General features: G+C 31.8%; 7 protein-coding genes and 1 non-coding gene across 8 annotated transcripts; 4 read left to right on the top strand and 4 right to left on the bottom strand.

Moving 5' to 3' along the window:
• Positions 1 to 1,206: 1,206 nt before the first annotated feature.
• RME1 (Rme1p) lies at positions 1,207 to 2,586 on the top strand (the record flags this gene model as incomplete). The annotated part of the gene is made up of 1 exon (XM_041548680.1): positions 1,207 to 2,586. One exon carries the CDS (start codon positions 1,207 to 1,209, stop codon positions 2,584 to 2,586), a length of 1,380 nt encoding a protein of 459 aa, XP_041404614.1.
• A 416-nt stretch (positions 2,587 to 3,002) lies between these two features.
• Positions 3,003 to 3,986, top strand: KABA2_01S16830 (uncharacterized protein; the record flags this gene model as incomplete). Its single annotated transcript, XM_041548679.1, has 1 exon — positions 3,003 to 3,986. One exon carries the CDS (start codon positions 3,003 to 3,005, stop codon positions 3,984 to 3,986), a length of 984 nt encoding a protein of 327 aa, XP_041404613.1.
• A 108-nt stretch (positions 3,987 to 4,094) lies between these two features.
• MTE1 (Mte1p) lies at positions 4,095 to 4,892 on the bottom strand (the record flags this gene model as incomplete). The annotated part of the gene is made up of 1 exon (XM_041548678.1): positions 4,095 to 4,892. One exon carries the CDS (start codon positions 4,890 to 4,892, stop codon positions 4,095 to 4,097), a length of 798 nt encoding a protein of 265 aa, XP_041404612.1.
• Positions 4,893 to 5,207: 315 nt separating this feature from the next.
• On the bottom strand, positions 5,208 to 6,554 carry BUD9 (Bud9p; the record flags this gene model as incomplete). Its single annotated transcript, XM_041548677.1, has 1 exon — positions 5,208 to 6,554. The coding sequence occupies one exon, from the start codon at positions 6,552 to 6,554 to the stop codon at positions 5,208 to 5,210; it is 1,347 nt and encodes a 448-aa protein (XP_041404611.1).
• A 1,189-nt stretch (positions 6,555 to 7,743) lies between these two features.
• Positions 7,744 to 8,865, bottom strand: KSS1 (mitogen-activated serine/threonine-protein kinase KSS1; the record flags this gene model as incomplete). The annotated part of the gene is made up of 1 exon (XM_041548676.1): positions 7,744 to 8,865. One exon carries the CDS (start codon positions 8,863 to 8,865, stop codon positions 7,744 to 7,746), a length of 1,122 nt encoding a protein of 373 aa, XP_041404610.1.
• Positions 8,866 to 11,058: 2,193 nt separating this feature from the next.
• On the top strand, positions 11,059 to 11,140 carry KABA2_01S16742. Its single transcript has one exon. It is a non-coding gene; the product is annotated as a tRNA-Ser (tRNA).
• A 1,234-nt stretch (positions 11,141 to 12,374) lies between these two features.
• Positions 12,375 to 14,708, top strand: SSK1 (mitogen-activated protein kinase kinase kinase SSK1; the record flags this gene model as incomplete). The annotated part of the gene is made up of 1 exon (XM_041548675.1): positions 12,375 to 14,708. The coding sequence occupies one exon, from the start codon at positions 12,375 to 12,377 to the stop codon at positions 14,706 to 14,708; it is 2,334 nt and encodes a 777-aa protein (XP_041404609.1).
• A 165-nt stretch (positions 14,709 to 14,873) lies between these two features.
• On the bottom strand, positions 14,874 to 16,265 carry SSL1 (TFIIH/NER complex subunit SSL1; the record flags this gene model as incomplete). The annotated part of the gene is made up of 1 exon (XM_041548674.1): positions 14,874 to 16,265. The coding sequence occupies one exon, from the start codon at positions 16,263 to 16,265 to the stop codon at positions 14,874 to 14,876; it is 1,392 nt and encodes a 463-aa protein (XP_041404608.1).
• Between the last annotated feature and the right edge of the window lie 996 nt (positions 16,266 to 17,261).

The raw sequence follows: 17,261 nt of genomic DNA, 5'->3' as shown, positions 1-17,261 counted from the left end.
GAGCACCCGTTGCTCTTCGATTTTCTTGTGAGTGCTGAAATCTAACTGACGGTTTCAAACCATATTAGGAAACGAGCAAAATAATTAAAAAAATATTGAAGACATTGAGAAACTGGCGTTGAAAAAAGAGATTCATTTTATTTTTCGATCTGTGCATCTCTTTTACAGTTCCAACTAAATAAATAAAGCAAAAAAAGAAATGAAAATATATCCTAGAGTATTTCATCTTATCCCTCAATTGTTTTCTCGATATAATCCAAGTAAGAAAATTGAAGACCTATAGGATTTAAGGAAAAAAGAAACGATATTTAGTTGACGGCTTCTATTTGGAACCATGCGACTACCTCATTTGTTTACTTTTTCCTCTAGTTTCTAACCTAAACTGGATATATTTTCCTTTTAGGAAGATATTAGAAGCAAGTTTCATCTTGGTACAAATACATTGAATTAGTAGAAGGATAATTGACATAATTAATATCTCTTCTCAATTGATTGTACAAAAATTTGTTATTCTTTGTTGTTATTTTCTGCAACTCTTCTATAATTCTAATGACCAAAAAAAAAGATGATGGTCATCGGTAGGCTATGGACAATCATTTGTTTTACTGAAGAGTGCAATCTCCTTTTTTTACAGATTCTTAAGATGCATTGTCTAGCTGCCAAATAGCATAGTCGTACCGCTTCTCTAGAGTATCGATTTGACTATACGCTACTTAGATAAGAATCAGTAAGCTCATAAATGGAAATGTACATAATTACATTAATACATTGTTATGCAGCCATCCTGTCATCTTTTAACGTGATGATATTTATTTTCTACTGCTTTTCTATGGATAACAACGATGCAGGATCAAGAAATAAGAATTTTAATACTTTACTAACAAGATTTCTTTCTCATCGTTGATATTCTTCAATTTTTCATAAAAAAAAATTAAAAGAAAAAAAAATGAAATAAACCATTCAACGTCCAATCTGTATATATATATATATATATATATGAACTAATGAACCCCAACAAATATATTACAAACTTGGAATTTCAAAACCATACCTCAAAAAAAAACATTATTGCAATTATTTTGTTTTCCAGATTCTTTTTCTATATTTTTTTCTTTAAAAATTCCTGAGATAACTAATTTATTACTATTTGCTGCTTTTCTGGTTACAAAAATATTATCAATATACTTATTTTTTTTTTTATTAACTATGAGCTTTTATGATGAAATAAATGATCTTCTATATTCTGAAGATAAGATCCATAATTTTCAAAATTGTTTAAATAATGCTGACGATAATATAGAGGAAAATGAGATGTTTGATACATGCGATAAAAATAAATCTGACGAATTTGATATATTCAATAATGAAATTGGATACCTATCCAATTGTTCTGACTTATCACCAGATTCGTTGGATATAAATACAGCTAATATATTTGAATATACAGATTATAAATCTGATAAAATTGAAGATATAATCGAACCACAATTGAAAAATTGTAATATAAATCTAATCCCGGATTTTTCTTTGGAAAATAAGGGATCCAACTTCAATTCTCCTTCAAGTGTATATTCTAGTCAAAATAGTTTAAAGAATGGGAAAACAGAGGATATATTTGTTTTGAATTCTCAAAATTCAACTAAATCTTCGATTCCAATATCATCAGCAATTCACCATATGTCACTTTTGACAGATCTTGTTAAAAGTAATACTAGGAAACAAGAAGCGTCAGCAAAGTCGCCGACTTATAATAGTGAGTTATTTCAAAAAAGTATCAACGATATTCTTGAAAAATCTGCAAATATTAATACGCTTAACGATATCCATGGATTGGAATCTTATAAATTAATTTTTTCTGGTAAATCTAAAGTGGAACAGATACCTCAAGTCGGTAAGCCGTTAGTTAAAACCCCATCAAAGAGAAAGAAAATTATAAATTTTAATAAAAAAAGTAAATACGATAAGGATTTGACCATAATGGTGAAGAAAGCTAAACTTCATCAATCTAGAGGTGGATATTTAATGACACCAATTAATCCCATCACATCTAATCTATCAATAGATTCTGACACTCCGCTGACAGAGAAAATAAAAAATGACAAGTACTTGTCTCCAATTGCTTCGAAGAAACAAAAACGTGGGAGTTATAGGTGTAATCATTGTCCAGAGATGTTTTCCACTATTTTAGAGTATGCGGATCATTTAGATACATACCGTATTAGAAGGAAGTACAATTGTCCAATTCTCGATTGTCCTTGGAAAATTCTTGGTCTTCCTGGAAGATCTGATTTAAGAAGACACTGTGCAATTCAGCATAAGGATGAACTTGATGATCATGTTCGTGCTGCGCTGAATCTAAAAGAGGACGTATACGTAACTATTTCTTGTCCAAATAAATACTGTGATAAAACATTTAGAAGAAAAGACGCATATAATAGGCATGTTAGCATTGTTCATAACATGCCAGGTTCGAGATTCAACAAACGTCTAGCTAATGTTTTAAAAAGTTGTCCCATAGATATAAAAACTGAAGAGGAGAGGACCGATTACATAATGCAAGCTATGAATGGTGGTGGTACAAAATAAAGCACCGTATTAAATATATAATTTATGTAAGTAATTTTGTCAACTTAACCAATAGGTGTATTGAAATATAATATAATGGTCCTACTTATTTTATTTTTGAACGAAAATATAAAGATTTATTGTGGTATCAAGAACCTGTTCAGAACTTTATCTCTAAAGAACCCTGTTAAATTGGGAAAATATAATAATTAGTATTTTGTTGGGTTTCTTAACTACACGCGAACGATCCCATATACGAATGTGGTTCTTTTTTTCTGAAGCGACGGATGTAAATTTACCCAAAGCGACCTTCATGACATCAAGTTATGCATTTAATCATAATATACATAAATAATAGTATTCTTACTCAAAAAATTGCCACCCCTTACAATTATAAGTCATAACGAATCTATATTGTAAATACAAAGTTAGACAAAATGACAGAAAAAATGTCTACACTAGATCAGTTACGTAGGACGGGTACAACAATTGTCTGTGACACAGGACATTTCGAATCCATTAATAAGTACAACCCTCAGTCATGTACCACAAACCCCGCACTTATTCTTGCTGCTGCTCAGGATGATAAATATAAAGAATATGTGAAAAATGCAGTAGAATCTGGGAAGCAAATAGGTGTAACTGATGAGGAAAAAATTGAAATTGCAATTGATACCTTTTTTGTTGAAATTGGATGTAAAATATTGGAAGTTGTGCCAGGGAGGGTTTCCACCGAAGTTGATGCTAGATTATCCTTTAATAAAGAAGAAACCGTTAGAAGAGCAATTTGTATTATTGGATTATATGAGCAAAGGGGTTTTTCTAAAGACCGTATCCTAATCAAAATTGCATCTACGTGGGAGGGAATTCAGGCAGCAAAAGAACTAGAAGAAGTATATAAGATTCACTGTAATCTAACTTTACTATTTTCATTTACACAAGCTGTTGCCTGTGCAGAGGCTAACGTTACATTAATTTCACCATTTGTTGGAAGAATAATGGATTTCTTTAAAGACAAAACTGGCACGACATATACCCATGATGATGATCCAGGTATCTTGGCGGTCAAAAAAATATTTTATTATTACAAGAGACACTGTTATAATACTATCATTATGGGAACCTGTTTTAGAAACAATGATGAGTTACTAGCATTGGCGGGAATTGATAGTGTGACTCTTCCCTTAGATAAGTTGGAGGAGCTTTATACATCTCATGAAAGTGTTCAAAATGTGTTAACTGCTGAATCTAGTAAAGAAGAAGGTCACGAATGGGTAAGTTACATCTCGAATGAACCAAAATTCAGGTTCGACATGAACGAAGATACAATGGCAACAGAAAAGCTTTCTGATGGGATTAGGAAATTTTCAGCCGATAATTGTTCGTTAGAAAATATTTTCAGAAACCTAATTGTAGATTAGAAATCAATTACATAAAATATCATATATTCTTATTAGCGCTAAAAATTGAATATGCTCTGTTACTTAATTAGAAATACAATATTATAAATTCTTCGAATTATTGTGAATTCATAAGATTATTGGAGTATGGTCAATTTTTTTTCTTTTCGAGTTGCCAGTAATACGAACATGACAGTTCTTCTTTATCTGTGAGATTTCATTATCTTTGGTGATTAAGTATATCTTATCAGGTGATATTTTTGGTTTTGTAGACTCTTCGATCTCATCGGTATGTTCGTGGTTAATTTTAGTTCCTTTTTTATTTTTTTTGACACGGTTATTTTGTAAAATAATTTTGGAGTTTCGTATAGCTGGACGTTGATTACCTTTCTCCAAAGATCGAATGGATTTCTTCATACCAGGAGGTTTGAAAGGTTTATTAAACTTTAATGCTAGAGATATATTTCCTGTTTCATTTGATCTTATATAATCCTTTTTAATTAAAATACGTTTCCTTAAGTCCTTTTGACCGTTTTGCAAAAATGAATCCTTTTTACTTGTTCTGTAATTATCCTGCAATATTCTGATGTTTTCATCTTTTCTCTGCATATGTAATATGGGGGATTCTTTGGCCTTTTGTATTTGCACTTCCCTGTCATATTCACATAACATTTCTGTAATTATAACTACTGCTCTGCTAAAGATTTTATGTTCAACAGTATTGAACCCTTCAGCATCCAATATCGTAGACACATCTCTTGAATTCGTTATAAAGTTACTAGAAATGAGAACATTACTTTCCTCGGGATATAACATGAATCGATTATTTGCTGCATAATACTTCAATTTACCATCGTGCCATGTCTTGTGTTTCTTCCTAATTTGATCTGAATATTGACAACTGTATTCCACTACATGGGATATCATCTAATGCTTGCTTGTAATTTGCTTCTTTCCAATATCATGTGCATAGAAATAGATAAATAAGTACGACTATTATATTGGTTGGAGAATATAATATATACTTGAATATATGTGTATGATTAATAAAATACTTAATGAGTGTCTGTTATATAGAAGTCGGACCAACAAGTTCTTTGGCTTAAATGTCTCTTCTTAATGTTTTGTTTTTTTTGTTAATTTCGCTGTGTTTAGAATGTGTGTGTGTGCCTCTGTATAGTTTTCGCGCAACATTTATGATACTAAACTATTACAGAGAGCTTCCGATGAGATCCAGGACTATTAACCTTTAGTTAAGCCTACTCCAAACCCAACGCATATGCAGGCTAATATTAAAAAGAGTTCTAGTGATCCTAACCAGAAACATAATTTTCTAAACCATGTAATATCTACGTCCCAATAAAAATCGTTTAGCGGATCCTGAAGATAATCTTCCTTTAGAATTATTTTGTACATCTTGTTACTAGATAAACCACCACGATCTGCATAGTATATTATGTAAAAAAATGGAGGTATTATAATGCATGTTAAAATCACCCCAGTAATTTTTGATATACTGAATACGTCGCTAAATTGAGGAGCCATCGGATGATGGGAAGACAACGAGTCGTAATCCGTATATTGGAAAGGCATATGTTTTTCCATACTGTTGGGAATATCTGGAAGAGGTGATTCAGCTTTATCGTTTTCGAAGTCAAAATCGTGAAAAGAGTCGTCATATTCATTGGACAACTTGTTTTTATTTGTATATTCATTAGCATCACCATTGACTTCATTTGGTGATCGTTCTTCAGATGGAACAGCGGGAGAATCGATATATATACTTCCAGAATCTGATGGATGTTTTTCGTATGTACGAAATCTTATGGGAGACACATCTGTTGATAATGCAGGTAAGACAGGATGAAATAAAACTTTTGGTCTTGTTTGGAGAATACTGTCGTTCAAATGAGATAGCTTTCTATTCATGGAAACAGATTGTTTTCCAACAAAATTTGGTATTTGGTAGATTTCAGATTTTAACATTTGTGCAGCCTCATCTATTTGGGGTGCCATTTGCGTTTTGAATAATGGCGATGACTTATTTTTGTCAGTCTTTGCTAACTGATTGTTAAATTTAGATAACTGGCTATACTCAGAATCATTAATATTATTACTTTCTACACCTAATGTTGTTCCTTCAGTTATATCATATATTTTATTAAGAGGCGTCGCATCCGTATCCACTTTTATAAAGTTTAAATTTGAATTATTAGTTTGTCCAATATTTTGGTTGTTATTATTATCCCAATATAGTTTATCATTCAGAGCGGATGTAGAAACTGTTCTTACACTGAAAATACCAGGAGAAACATCTTGTAAGATCCCGTCGTTACTAAATGAAGGTTGATGTAAATTCTCAAGATCTGGAGTTAAATAAACTGAACTTCTTCCGAAATTATCGTCGTGAAGAGATTTATTGATGGATACCCTTGAGGTCTTAAGGAGGTGCGTATCCCTTGTGTCACTTTTTAGGACATTATTTGTTTCGGCTTTAGTCTTGTCTGATGTAGTAGATTCATTATTACTGTCTGTTTCAGATGATGGCGTTATTATTGCTTCGAATCCCTTTGTGAATTGGTAGGACATATGATACCTTTTGATATTGTTATTTAGATGCTAGCACGTATAACCTAAAAGATTCATAAATTAATCGATTGATTACAGAATATTCGATTTCTTAATAGTTACTTTCCTGTATTTTTTGGTTTACACGTTTTATAAATAAGAGCATTATAAGTAAACTATTAAGATTTGACATTCCAGTATATATAGGATTCAGATCTGAGATCTACAACAATGTCATTACAATTCTATCATATAAAATTCGGAGCACCAGAGAAATGTATCTCTCACGTTTACAGATTCACATATCATAATTGTATTCTCATATTAATGGCAGTATAACGACAGAGTAATAGTAGCAAAAGATGACCTTATTTTATTTGGATTGTAACAGGTAACACAGATGAAATTAAACCCCAATAATAAAAAGACCAGCTTCTAGTCATAGTTACACTATGGAGAATTAATACAATTCATCTCTATAATTTAAAAAAATTTCAAGAACTTATGTTCTGTCAAACCTCCATGTACATCAAATTCTTAACAAAATACAGAATGGGAATAATTAAATATTCTAATATTCCCAGGGAAGCGATAACTGGCGAATAGCTTATCTGTAAAAGGGCACACTATAACCTATCTGGAATAATGAACAGAATAACTTTCTGCTTAATTCGCTGTATTGGTAGGATGAAACTTCTCGAGAAAATATTTTGCTGGGTTTTTTTTATTCCTTGCTTCGTGCAGTGAAGCATTTCATTATAGATAATGCCGAGAATACTACGCAGTTATACTTTTATCTTCTTTTGGTTTTCATTTTCTTAAATCAAAACAACAAACCTCTATATCTTTAAGCTGGGCTTGATGTTGGATCTTGAGATCTCCTTGAGAAATTGGGCAGCTAGTTTGAAAAGACGACTTCCCATTGTTTACCGTTTCATATTTTAAAATATGTATATGCTTTATTAAATTCTATGCAGTGTTATGTAAGGATAACCTTTGTGTAAATATATATATAATGTGTATACTCTCTGGTACATTCTTGACGGACTGATGTGTCATGTTTCTTTAAAGTATTATTCAGATGCTGTTCTATTTTCTTTCGGCTGTCTTGTGTTTCATAACGTTCTTATGATAGCCAATAATTTTGATGGGAAATTAAAAGAGCCAAACATTCATTCTTATCTGTGGGGTGTTTTCTGTCATTCTATTGCTAATTCAATGGTTTAATAATTTCATCATACAACATTTGTTTCAAAATATCCATTGATAATTCATCTTCCCCTGGTTTCTTTATTTCGTTATCTAATTTCCAAAACTCATCCTCGAGGTCTAGAGGTGGGTATTCAGGTTCGTCTTCTGGGTCATGATATGTTGCCAAATATGGATGTCTTAATGCCTCTTCTGCGCTAATTCTTTTATTAGGGTTAAACATCAACATCTTGGTAAGTAGGTCTAACAAATCAGGGTTGAAGTCTCTATTACGACTATTATTGGCATGCATATTGTTATTAAGAACCATCCCCCATGGTAAACGTGGTCTTACCGGTAAGTTAGATATATATTCTTTTGCTCTCTTGGATTTTATTTGTTCGAAATCATCATAAGATGGGGTTCCCAGAACCTCTAAAATTAACCATAGTTGATGGTGGTAATCTTTACCCGGGAACAATGGTTTTCCACATATCATTTCGGCCAAAATACATCCTACAGACCATATATCCATGGCGGTGGTATATTCTTGAAACGTTAACATAATTTCTGGGGCACGATACCATCTTGTTGCCACATATTCTGTCATAAACCCTACAAGATTTTCTCTTGTATCCGAACTACTTGCTAAACATCGTGATAAACCAAAATCACAGACTTTCAAATCACAATTTGAGTTAAGAAGAAGATTCGATGGTTTTAAATCTCTATGTATTACTCTCGCGCTATGAATAGATTTTAATGCTCTAAGAATTTGATAAGTGAAGTATTGAATATGGTCATCACTTAACGATTGTTGGTTATTATTAATAATTTTCTGTAAATCTGTTTCCATTAATTCTTGTATTAAATAAACAGCTTTCATTTCATCTATAGAAGGCGGTTTCACTTTATCTAAGATGCTAATAATATTTTCATGATTGTGAAAGTATCGTAATAATTTTATCTCTCGAAGTGTTCTCGTTACAAACATTGGTTTACTGAAAGGTTGAATCTTTTTAATGGCAACTTTTGTGTTGGACGGTTTATGAACCGCTGAACAGACAGTCCCATATGCACCTTCACCGATGAGATCTATCAATTGGTATTGAGACGGGATATCGAATGTAATGGTCCGCGACATATCTTCTTTATGACTGAACTGGCTATCCTTTCGTTCTTGATATTTTTTGTTTTGTTTTTGTTTTTTTTCCCTTTGAATAGAATGACTGGGAGTCTATAATAGATGTCTAATTTGGCTTCTCAGAAGAGCGATGGTTATAGAACTTTTCTCTCTCTTATATAAGCAGATATTAACAGAATTATTAGATTAAGACAGCTTATGATAATAGTTAAGTTTAAATATAATCTTCTTTTTAAAAAAAGATATACAAGTAGTATAGTATAGTCGGCAGATATAATTGAAACCGAACTCCATATCAACAGTTCCCTCCTCCCCCGTGGAAGATTGTATTATTGTTTCTTGAAATGGCTTAGTTTCTAAAACTTTGATTTTGTCCCTCGCGTTTCATCTGCAAGCGTGTTTTCATTCTCTTCTTCTTATTACTTTTTCGATATTTTTGCTTTGTTTTCTGTTTGATTTTTTTCAGATTATGTAAGGACAACAACGCAGCAAATCAAAAGCTCCATGAATATTAAGTAATTGTTGTTTTGAGATCTATTGGTGTGCGTGGTTTCTTTACGGGGATTTTTTTTTTCTTTTTTTAGCTTTTGGTTATGAGAACCCAGGATGGGGCATACATTGCTGGCAACTTTCCCAAGACATTTATTCAATTGTCACATTGCCACATTTCATTGTTAGTTCTTCAATGACAGAAAAGGGAAACATCGTATGATTTCAATAGAAAGTAAGGTCTTAAAAGGGAGAAATACATATTCAACCGACGAAATACTATATTACTGTCGTCTTTAAAATGATTAAATGCGTAAATGTAAATGGCTCTGTTTAATATTATCGTAATCTATCTTTTATAATTCTTTATTCAAACATCACAATGGAAAATGGTTAAAAGGTAATACTTAATTATAGTAATGTTAATCGTCTCAAACAGACGATAATTATTACTGAAATAAATATATTTTCTTCCTAATGTAGGGAGTATATAAAAAGAAAAGTGACAGTCCAGGATTAAATAGTAAGAATTAATCTGTTTTCTAGAGTTACAACCCCATGAAGTGTCGCCATAACTACTAACATAGGTTATTTATATGTTTTCCACTTGTATCATATGTAAGAGTATATAAATTTATATAGGAAATATATGCTGTGAAATATATGTCCCATAGGATATGTTAAGTTTTTCTCATCTCACGTTACTGCATTATTAGAATTAGGTGATCAAAATATTTTATAAATTTATAGATTAGTGTCGTCATTCCTGGATTCAAACATTTTTTTTCTAGTTTCGTAGATGAGGTTATTTACTGTTGATAATTACTCTTGTCTTTTTAGCAGAGTCTACGATTTTGTTTTTTGATTGAAAATCCATCACAATCACACTATATTTATTTCCTTGTTACACAAATTCCTTTCCAAAGGGATAAATTTGATTTGGGGTTTTAATTACCCATTCTCTAGGACGTTTATGCAATAGTTGTATCAAATATATTATATTATTGTAGAGAATCTGAGATAAAGTGTTTGCCTCTATTAGTCTCTTCAAGCTTTACTTTATTTAATTCGGACATTTTATAATACGATAATCGATCGGTCTCTTTATAAAATATACAAGTTACATATTAAAGAACATTTAATATTTTATTTATATTATATTAAGGGCTTCCTTTTTATATCATTTTCTTTAAAGTTTGATTCTTATCAATGGTTGTCCTTAAAAGTATTTCTTTACCTATTTTAATTAAGTGTTGTGCATATTACTCTTAATTTCTGACAATTATATTTAATTATCAAGGTTCCCATATATATGTATGTGTTATATTGTAATGAATAAAGCTCTCTAGATTTGTTTAGCATAAGTTATTAGTGTTGAATATAGCAGCAGCACTAAAAAGGCTAACATTAGCTTAACCTATCTGAAGGTGAAGGTGGCTAATATAAGTAGAATTTAGAGTGTGCTGCACTGTCGTATATATAATAACACATGATATATACTGCATAATGTAGTATTCGTTCCCCCTACATTGGGTTTATTGGAGCTACATAGTCCAACGTTACTATGCACAAAACATGAGCAGTTTAACAACAGCAACTCTGTTTAACAAAATTAACTACTTTTCAATGAATTAATTTTGAAGTTCCCAATTATCCGACAAAGGTCTGTAATAAAACATTTCATCAACTAATCACTGTTATTATGGCAACTTGGCCGAGTGGTTAAGGCGAAAGATTAGAAATCTTTTGGGCTCTGCCCGCGCAGGTTCAAATCCTGCAGTTGTCGTTTTTTTTTTCTTCCTGGGAGAAGCTACATCATTTTATACGTACGCAAAATGGCTCTTCTCCCAGGAAACGTTTACTTATAATATGTACATATAATAGAAGCTATAAAGAAACAAATTAGGTGTAGTTCGCCAAATATACCCTTTTTCACTTAATATAGAATTAATGGCCAAACTAGGTAATGGGTATCCAAAAAGGAACGAGGCGCGTAAAGAAAACTCAATTTCTATATTTAGACAATAAAAAAGAGATCAAACGTGTATTTCAACGTACAAACAAATATTTTTCTTCTTTTTGTTTCTTGTTTTTTGCCGTGGCCTACCGAGCGCGACTGAAATGTTTATTTGTGAACATTTTCTAATCCCTGAATGGATTATTGAATTATTAAAAGGATCAGTTAATAAATAGAAAGATTGACAGATTTATATAGCAGTTGTTGTTAGCATCCAACTTCACATTTTCTTTCCTAAATACTCTATGATTAACACAGTATGGAAGTCATTATATCGACAACTCAAGTAAAAACAGATAATACTAATAAATATTTAATCTTCTTCTTGTATTGGTATCTATATCGCATCCGACGACGCTTCGGAAACTCTTCTGCGTTTGTTTCCCCCCGAGCGCTCTTTCTTTTGTAATTGTCAACGCGTCTTCTTCTCCCACTTTCCATTATGAAAATTATTATTATTCAAAGTGGAAACAGAGAAATTGGGGCAGTGGCAACGTGATGATAGCAGCAAGATTTATTGGAAAGGGGAAAAAGAGAGAACAAACTACATGAAGTTAATTACTTAACTGGAAAAGTAATACGTAGGTACTTAATTGATTACTTACACATTAAATTTCAATGAATTTTATCTTAATACCTCTTCATATTTTCATTTTGGGTTTTTAACTTTAATTAGTGACTTCTACTATATTTCAAATAGTTTCAATTCCAATCTTGGGATAAAGTTAAAGAAAAAAAGATATTCGAAACAATTAGGAGTAATAGTTACTGTATATCAATCCATCCTTTCATATTTTTAATTTTTCATTATTATTTTTTTTTCAATTATTTATTATATTTCGGGAGTTTCTTTAAACTCTTGTTATTAAAGGACAGTTCAATATACACCAAACACTTATCAATTCATTTATAGATTGGTTTATCTAATATAAATCACATTACGTTTGTTAACATTTTTGGTTGGAAGAAAAATTAATAATAGTAATAATAAAGTGGGAAAAAAATGAAACGACAGTCTTCAACGAATATTAATGAATCGGATCATAATCCTTGTGGGTTACTATGGGTGAAAATTGAAAATTCTAATGATATCAATAACCAGGCCTTTAAGATAGAAGTTAGTGAAAATGATACAGTAGATGATCTAAAGGATAAAATCCTTGAACGACTTAATAATACAAGATGGAAGTCGATGAATGATAACGCATCAATATCATTAGGTGTGTATACTATATCGGCATCTACATCAATTCCACAACAATCAAATTATTTACAACAGAATCATTCGATAGATGTTGATTCATTGAACTCTCCTGTGGATATTATACCCAATTTATTTCAAAAACAATCAGTTATTGCGTCTGCTGCAAGTGGTACAACAAGTGCAACTATGCCTCCTGATTCTTCGATTTTAACTCCACAACCAAGTATTGTATTGTCAAAATTGTCTACTTCAATACCAATAAATACCAATAATACGAATGGTCATCCGAATAATATGATTAGTAGTATGAGTCCCAAGACATTTAATAATATTGCACATGAGGAGCATGTAAACTATATCGAAACTAGCCCTCAAAGAGCATGTTCTACTAGTCCCAAATTGATCTCTGTTCCAAAAGCTTCGATTGTAAGACCGAGTTCAGTAACTTTATCACAAGCAACAACAAACAATAATAATAATAATAGTACTAGCTTGCCTCATTTGAGTAATTATATAAGTACGAATAATAGAGCATATACACAAGCAAGATTATCCCCTAACGATTTCACCCATCAATTGTCTCAGGTACAACAAAAACATGCAAGAAATATTGAGGGACTTCGTTATTCAACTGAACTTGTTAATAGAACAAATTTAACATATAGAGTGATTTTCCAACCGGATGAATTGGCTAAGAATATTAGACATCATCTATTTAATAATAAACAAACCGCATCAGATCCAATTTTTATTTTCTCTAATTCAACTTTATCTCTTGAACGTGGTATCAATTCAATATCAAATTCAAATACTAAAACAGAAAAACCATTGTTATCCCTGAAACCTATTGATGTAACGAATAATTATATGCATATTGGAAGAACAATTACTCCCATTGAGATAGGGGAATCATCTGAGAATCCGTATCATGTTGATGTGAATGCAAACAATGGTGATGACGATAATGAAAATGAAGTCCAAACATCTAGCCCCAATGAATTTAAGACTTATAAATTAATTACTAATGAAAAACAATTAAAGGAGGCTTCCGATCTATTATCTAATGAGGATCAAGTAGAAGGTATGGAGACATCCCCAAAACAAGCTATCTTATTATTACCAAAGGGGTACGTTGGGGATCATCACAATGGAGTTGGTTCTCACTCATTGAACGAAGAATTGGGACGCAGTTATGAAAATCAAAAGGACATTCAAGAAGCAATAACATCGCAATTAAACACTACAAAATCTCATTCCAGTACATCTTCCACAGAAAATTTACCGAAAAGTCTTGAAGTTTCATTGCAGGGAAGTGATACAACAGCATTTATACAACAGCATCATCATGTTCCTTTAAATGAACAAGAGGTTGGATTAATTGATCCAATGATTGAAAATGAATGGCATAAGAAAACAGCACATACCCACAATGATCAATCACAAGATCAGAAGCAGCAAGGAACAGAGAAGACGGATTCTCAATCTTCAACTGAGGGAGATAGCCCTGTGACTAAGCCACACGTGAGGATTTTACCAAAGGACAGACCAATTCCACATCCAATTCGTGCTCACCCTAAATCTGCTACATCATCATCATCAGCTCAAAAATCTACAAGTGAAAGAGTCTTTCCTAAGATCAATGTGCTTATCGTAGAAGATAATGTCATTAATCAAGCCATTCTTGGTTCTTTTCTAAGAAAACATAAGATTTCATATAAAGTTGCCAATAATGGTAAAGAGGCAGTAGATATTTGGAAAGAAGGTGGCTTACATTTAATTTTTATGGATTTACAGTTGCCAGTATTATCTGGTATTGAAGCTGCAAAACAAATAAGAAATTGTGAAAAAGAACAAAAGAAAGGTACTAGTAATGGAAGTGGATCTCCACCAGTAATCATTGTTGCGTTGACCGCATCGAATTCTATTGAAGATAAAAGAAATGCTTTGATCTCTGGTTGTAATGACTATTTAACGAAACCTGTTAACTTACATTGGCTAAGTAAAAAAATAACAGAATGGGGTTGTATGCAGGCATTGATTGATTTCGATAGTTGGAAGCAAGGACAGAGTAGGATGACCGATAGCTTTCTAAACAAGGTACCTAAGAAAGTTAAAATGGGTGTAATTAGTTAGTCTTTAATTCAACTGCACTTATATATTAAAATAAGTATTGTTTTTTAATTCTTTAATAAATATTCCAATTGTGTAATGCCAAAAATGTATATTAATTACTTTTAAACAATGCTAAGTTTGTCTTTATATATGTATATGTATTTGCCTAATTAAATTATGTTAATACTAAATGGTTGGTTTTGATTCACAACCAGGACAGCTGTGAAGTATTTCATGAATGAAGACATCACAATCAATGCAAAAGTCTTGAGAACAATCCGAACATCGATAACGTGAACTAGTTAATAATTTCCCAGTTTTATTATTCTTCAATACTGGAAAGCCCTTTTGACAACTGAAACAATTCTCAGTTGGAAAGTCTCCCTCTTCGGTTGAAACTTCACTAAAGGTCTTCAATGGCATCAAATGGTGATACGATCTAGCTAAATGTGTGGATAAGATTAACATCAAATCACAACATGGACATACTGTTGGTAAGGAACAAACTTTATTGTGACAATTTGGACAGAAGTATCCTCCGTACACTAGTCTAGAATGGCATGAACAAAATGTGGGTGTGTCTTCGTATACCCTAGTTGGGAAACCCATTTTAACTAATGTGAATCCCTTATTAATTCTATTAACCGGTAATGGAACTACGGCTTCATCAAATAGTTCCTTAAAATGGGTTTCGTCTAATAAAATTCTATAAAAGGATTCATCACCATAATTTGTTTGTTTACATAGTTCTTTGCAGATAGCTACCTGTGCAGATAATCCGATAACCTTGCAACGTATTCTTTCTTCCACCAGAGATGCTATTGTTTGATGTATATCACTAGGATCTGTACTTGATAGACTACCAAAAATTAGAAGTACTTCCCTAGTACAATGGGATGGGATGGGTAAAAGTAACCCTCTCGCCATTTCCAAAGCATTTTGTAAGGATGGGTTCCCCTTCGGTTCTTGTTTTCTAATCTTTTTTAAAGCATCTATGTGATCTTGGGGATTACCACTGACTTGACTGACTAATTGGGCAAGTCCATTTCTCATAATTACTATGCCTACTTGTGATATTGGATTTTGGTCAAAAAAATCGTGAATAAAGTCTATGGAGTATTGGATCATCATTGCATGTCTGGTAGGTCTCAAATCTTTCTCTGTCATACTTTCACTACAATCTAATGTTAAAATTAACGTCCTGATTATACCACGTTGATATGGTGTTATATTTCTTTTAGCAGCACGCTTCTTTCTTGCATCAATTAGACTAGCAACCAAGGAGGTCATATCAGTCTCCTCATCTACTGTAACTAAATCCCAACTTCTCTTAATTTCGTCTTCCCATGCATAACCACCATTTGTCCCTTGAAGATTCTCATTACCTTGTGTTTTTTTCTTCTTTCTTTTCTTTTGTTTATTCAACTTTCCATCATTATCTTCTGTTCGATCAACCTCTTTCTCCCTCTTTGATTCTTTAGCATTGGGATCAAAATGAACTTGTCTCTTCTGTCTACGACTGGATACTTTGATGTCATCATCGTCATCAGAATCACTACCTACTATTCCGGGATGCATTATAATTGGTTATTTGAGTCTATTTCTGTGATATCATTGATTTGTTTTAAGATCCAAAGATCCCAATAGGATGTTCACTACCTTTTTATTCATTATATAGTGCCTCATATAATGATATTTTTTACAAATTATGAATATGTCCTTAAACCTGTACACCGCATAGTAAAACTGTAGATATAAAGCTGTCGCCTTGTTATGTAAAACAATATTATATATATATATATGTTCGAAAATATGGTTAACCATATTTTTACTTATTCATTCTTATTAATCAAGGTTCTGAAAAGTATGATACTATTGTAGTGGTCTCTCAATTATTTCCTCTTTATTTAAAAGAATACGTAGAATCAACATAAAATTGTGAGTAATAAGCATATATAGTATATAACTTGATGAAAAGCCTTTAACTAGAATTTTAATCTTAATCTTAAAGCAGAATTAAAGAAAATTCGAAGATATCTACAAACAGGTATAAATCAAGTTAAAATGGTAATACTATGTATCTTTATTTGTAACCTATCAAAGGTAATGCCTATAATTGATATTTTTGAAGTTATTTAACTTATTGAAATTAGTGCAAAATTGCTTGTCATAGTCTATAGGAAGAATTACTTTACCTAGTGAATCTGATAATATTTATTTGCTATTGAAATTTAACTCTGCTGTTGAAATGGATATAAAATTTTACTAATAATTTTTGTTATGAGTGCTCTATAAGGAATTACTGTTAAACAGAGTTGCTGTTGTTAAACTGCTCATCTTTTGTGCATAGTAACGTTGGACTATGTAGCTCCAATAAACCCAATGTAGGGGGAACAAATACTACATTATGCAGTATATATCATGTGTTATTATATATACGACAGTGCAGCACACTCTAAATTCTACTTATATTAGCCACCTTCACCTTCAGATAGGTTAAGCTAATGTTAGCCTTTTTAGTGCTGCTGCTATATTCAACACTAATAACTTATGCTAAACAAATCTAGAGAGCTT

The sequence above is a fragment of the Maudiozyma barnettii genome (genome assembly GCF_903064755.1).
Source record: "Maudiozyma barnettii strain CLIB 1767 genome assembly, contig: KABA2_01, whole genome shotgun sequence".
Lineage (NCBI taxonomy): Eukaryota > Fungi > Ascomycota > Saccharomycetes > Saccharomycetales > Saccharomycetaceae > Maudiozyma > Maudiozyma barnettii.
This window is presented reverse-complemented; position numbering and strand designations above follow the sequence as displayed.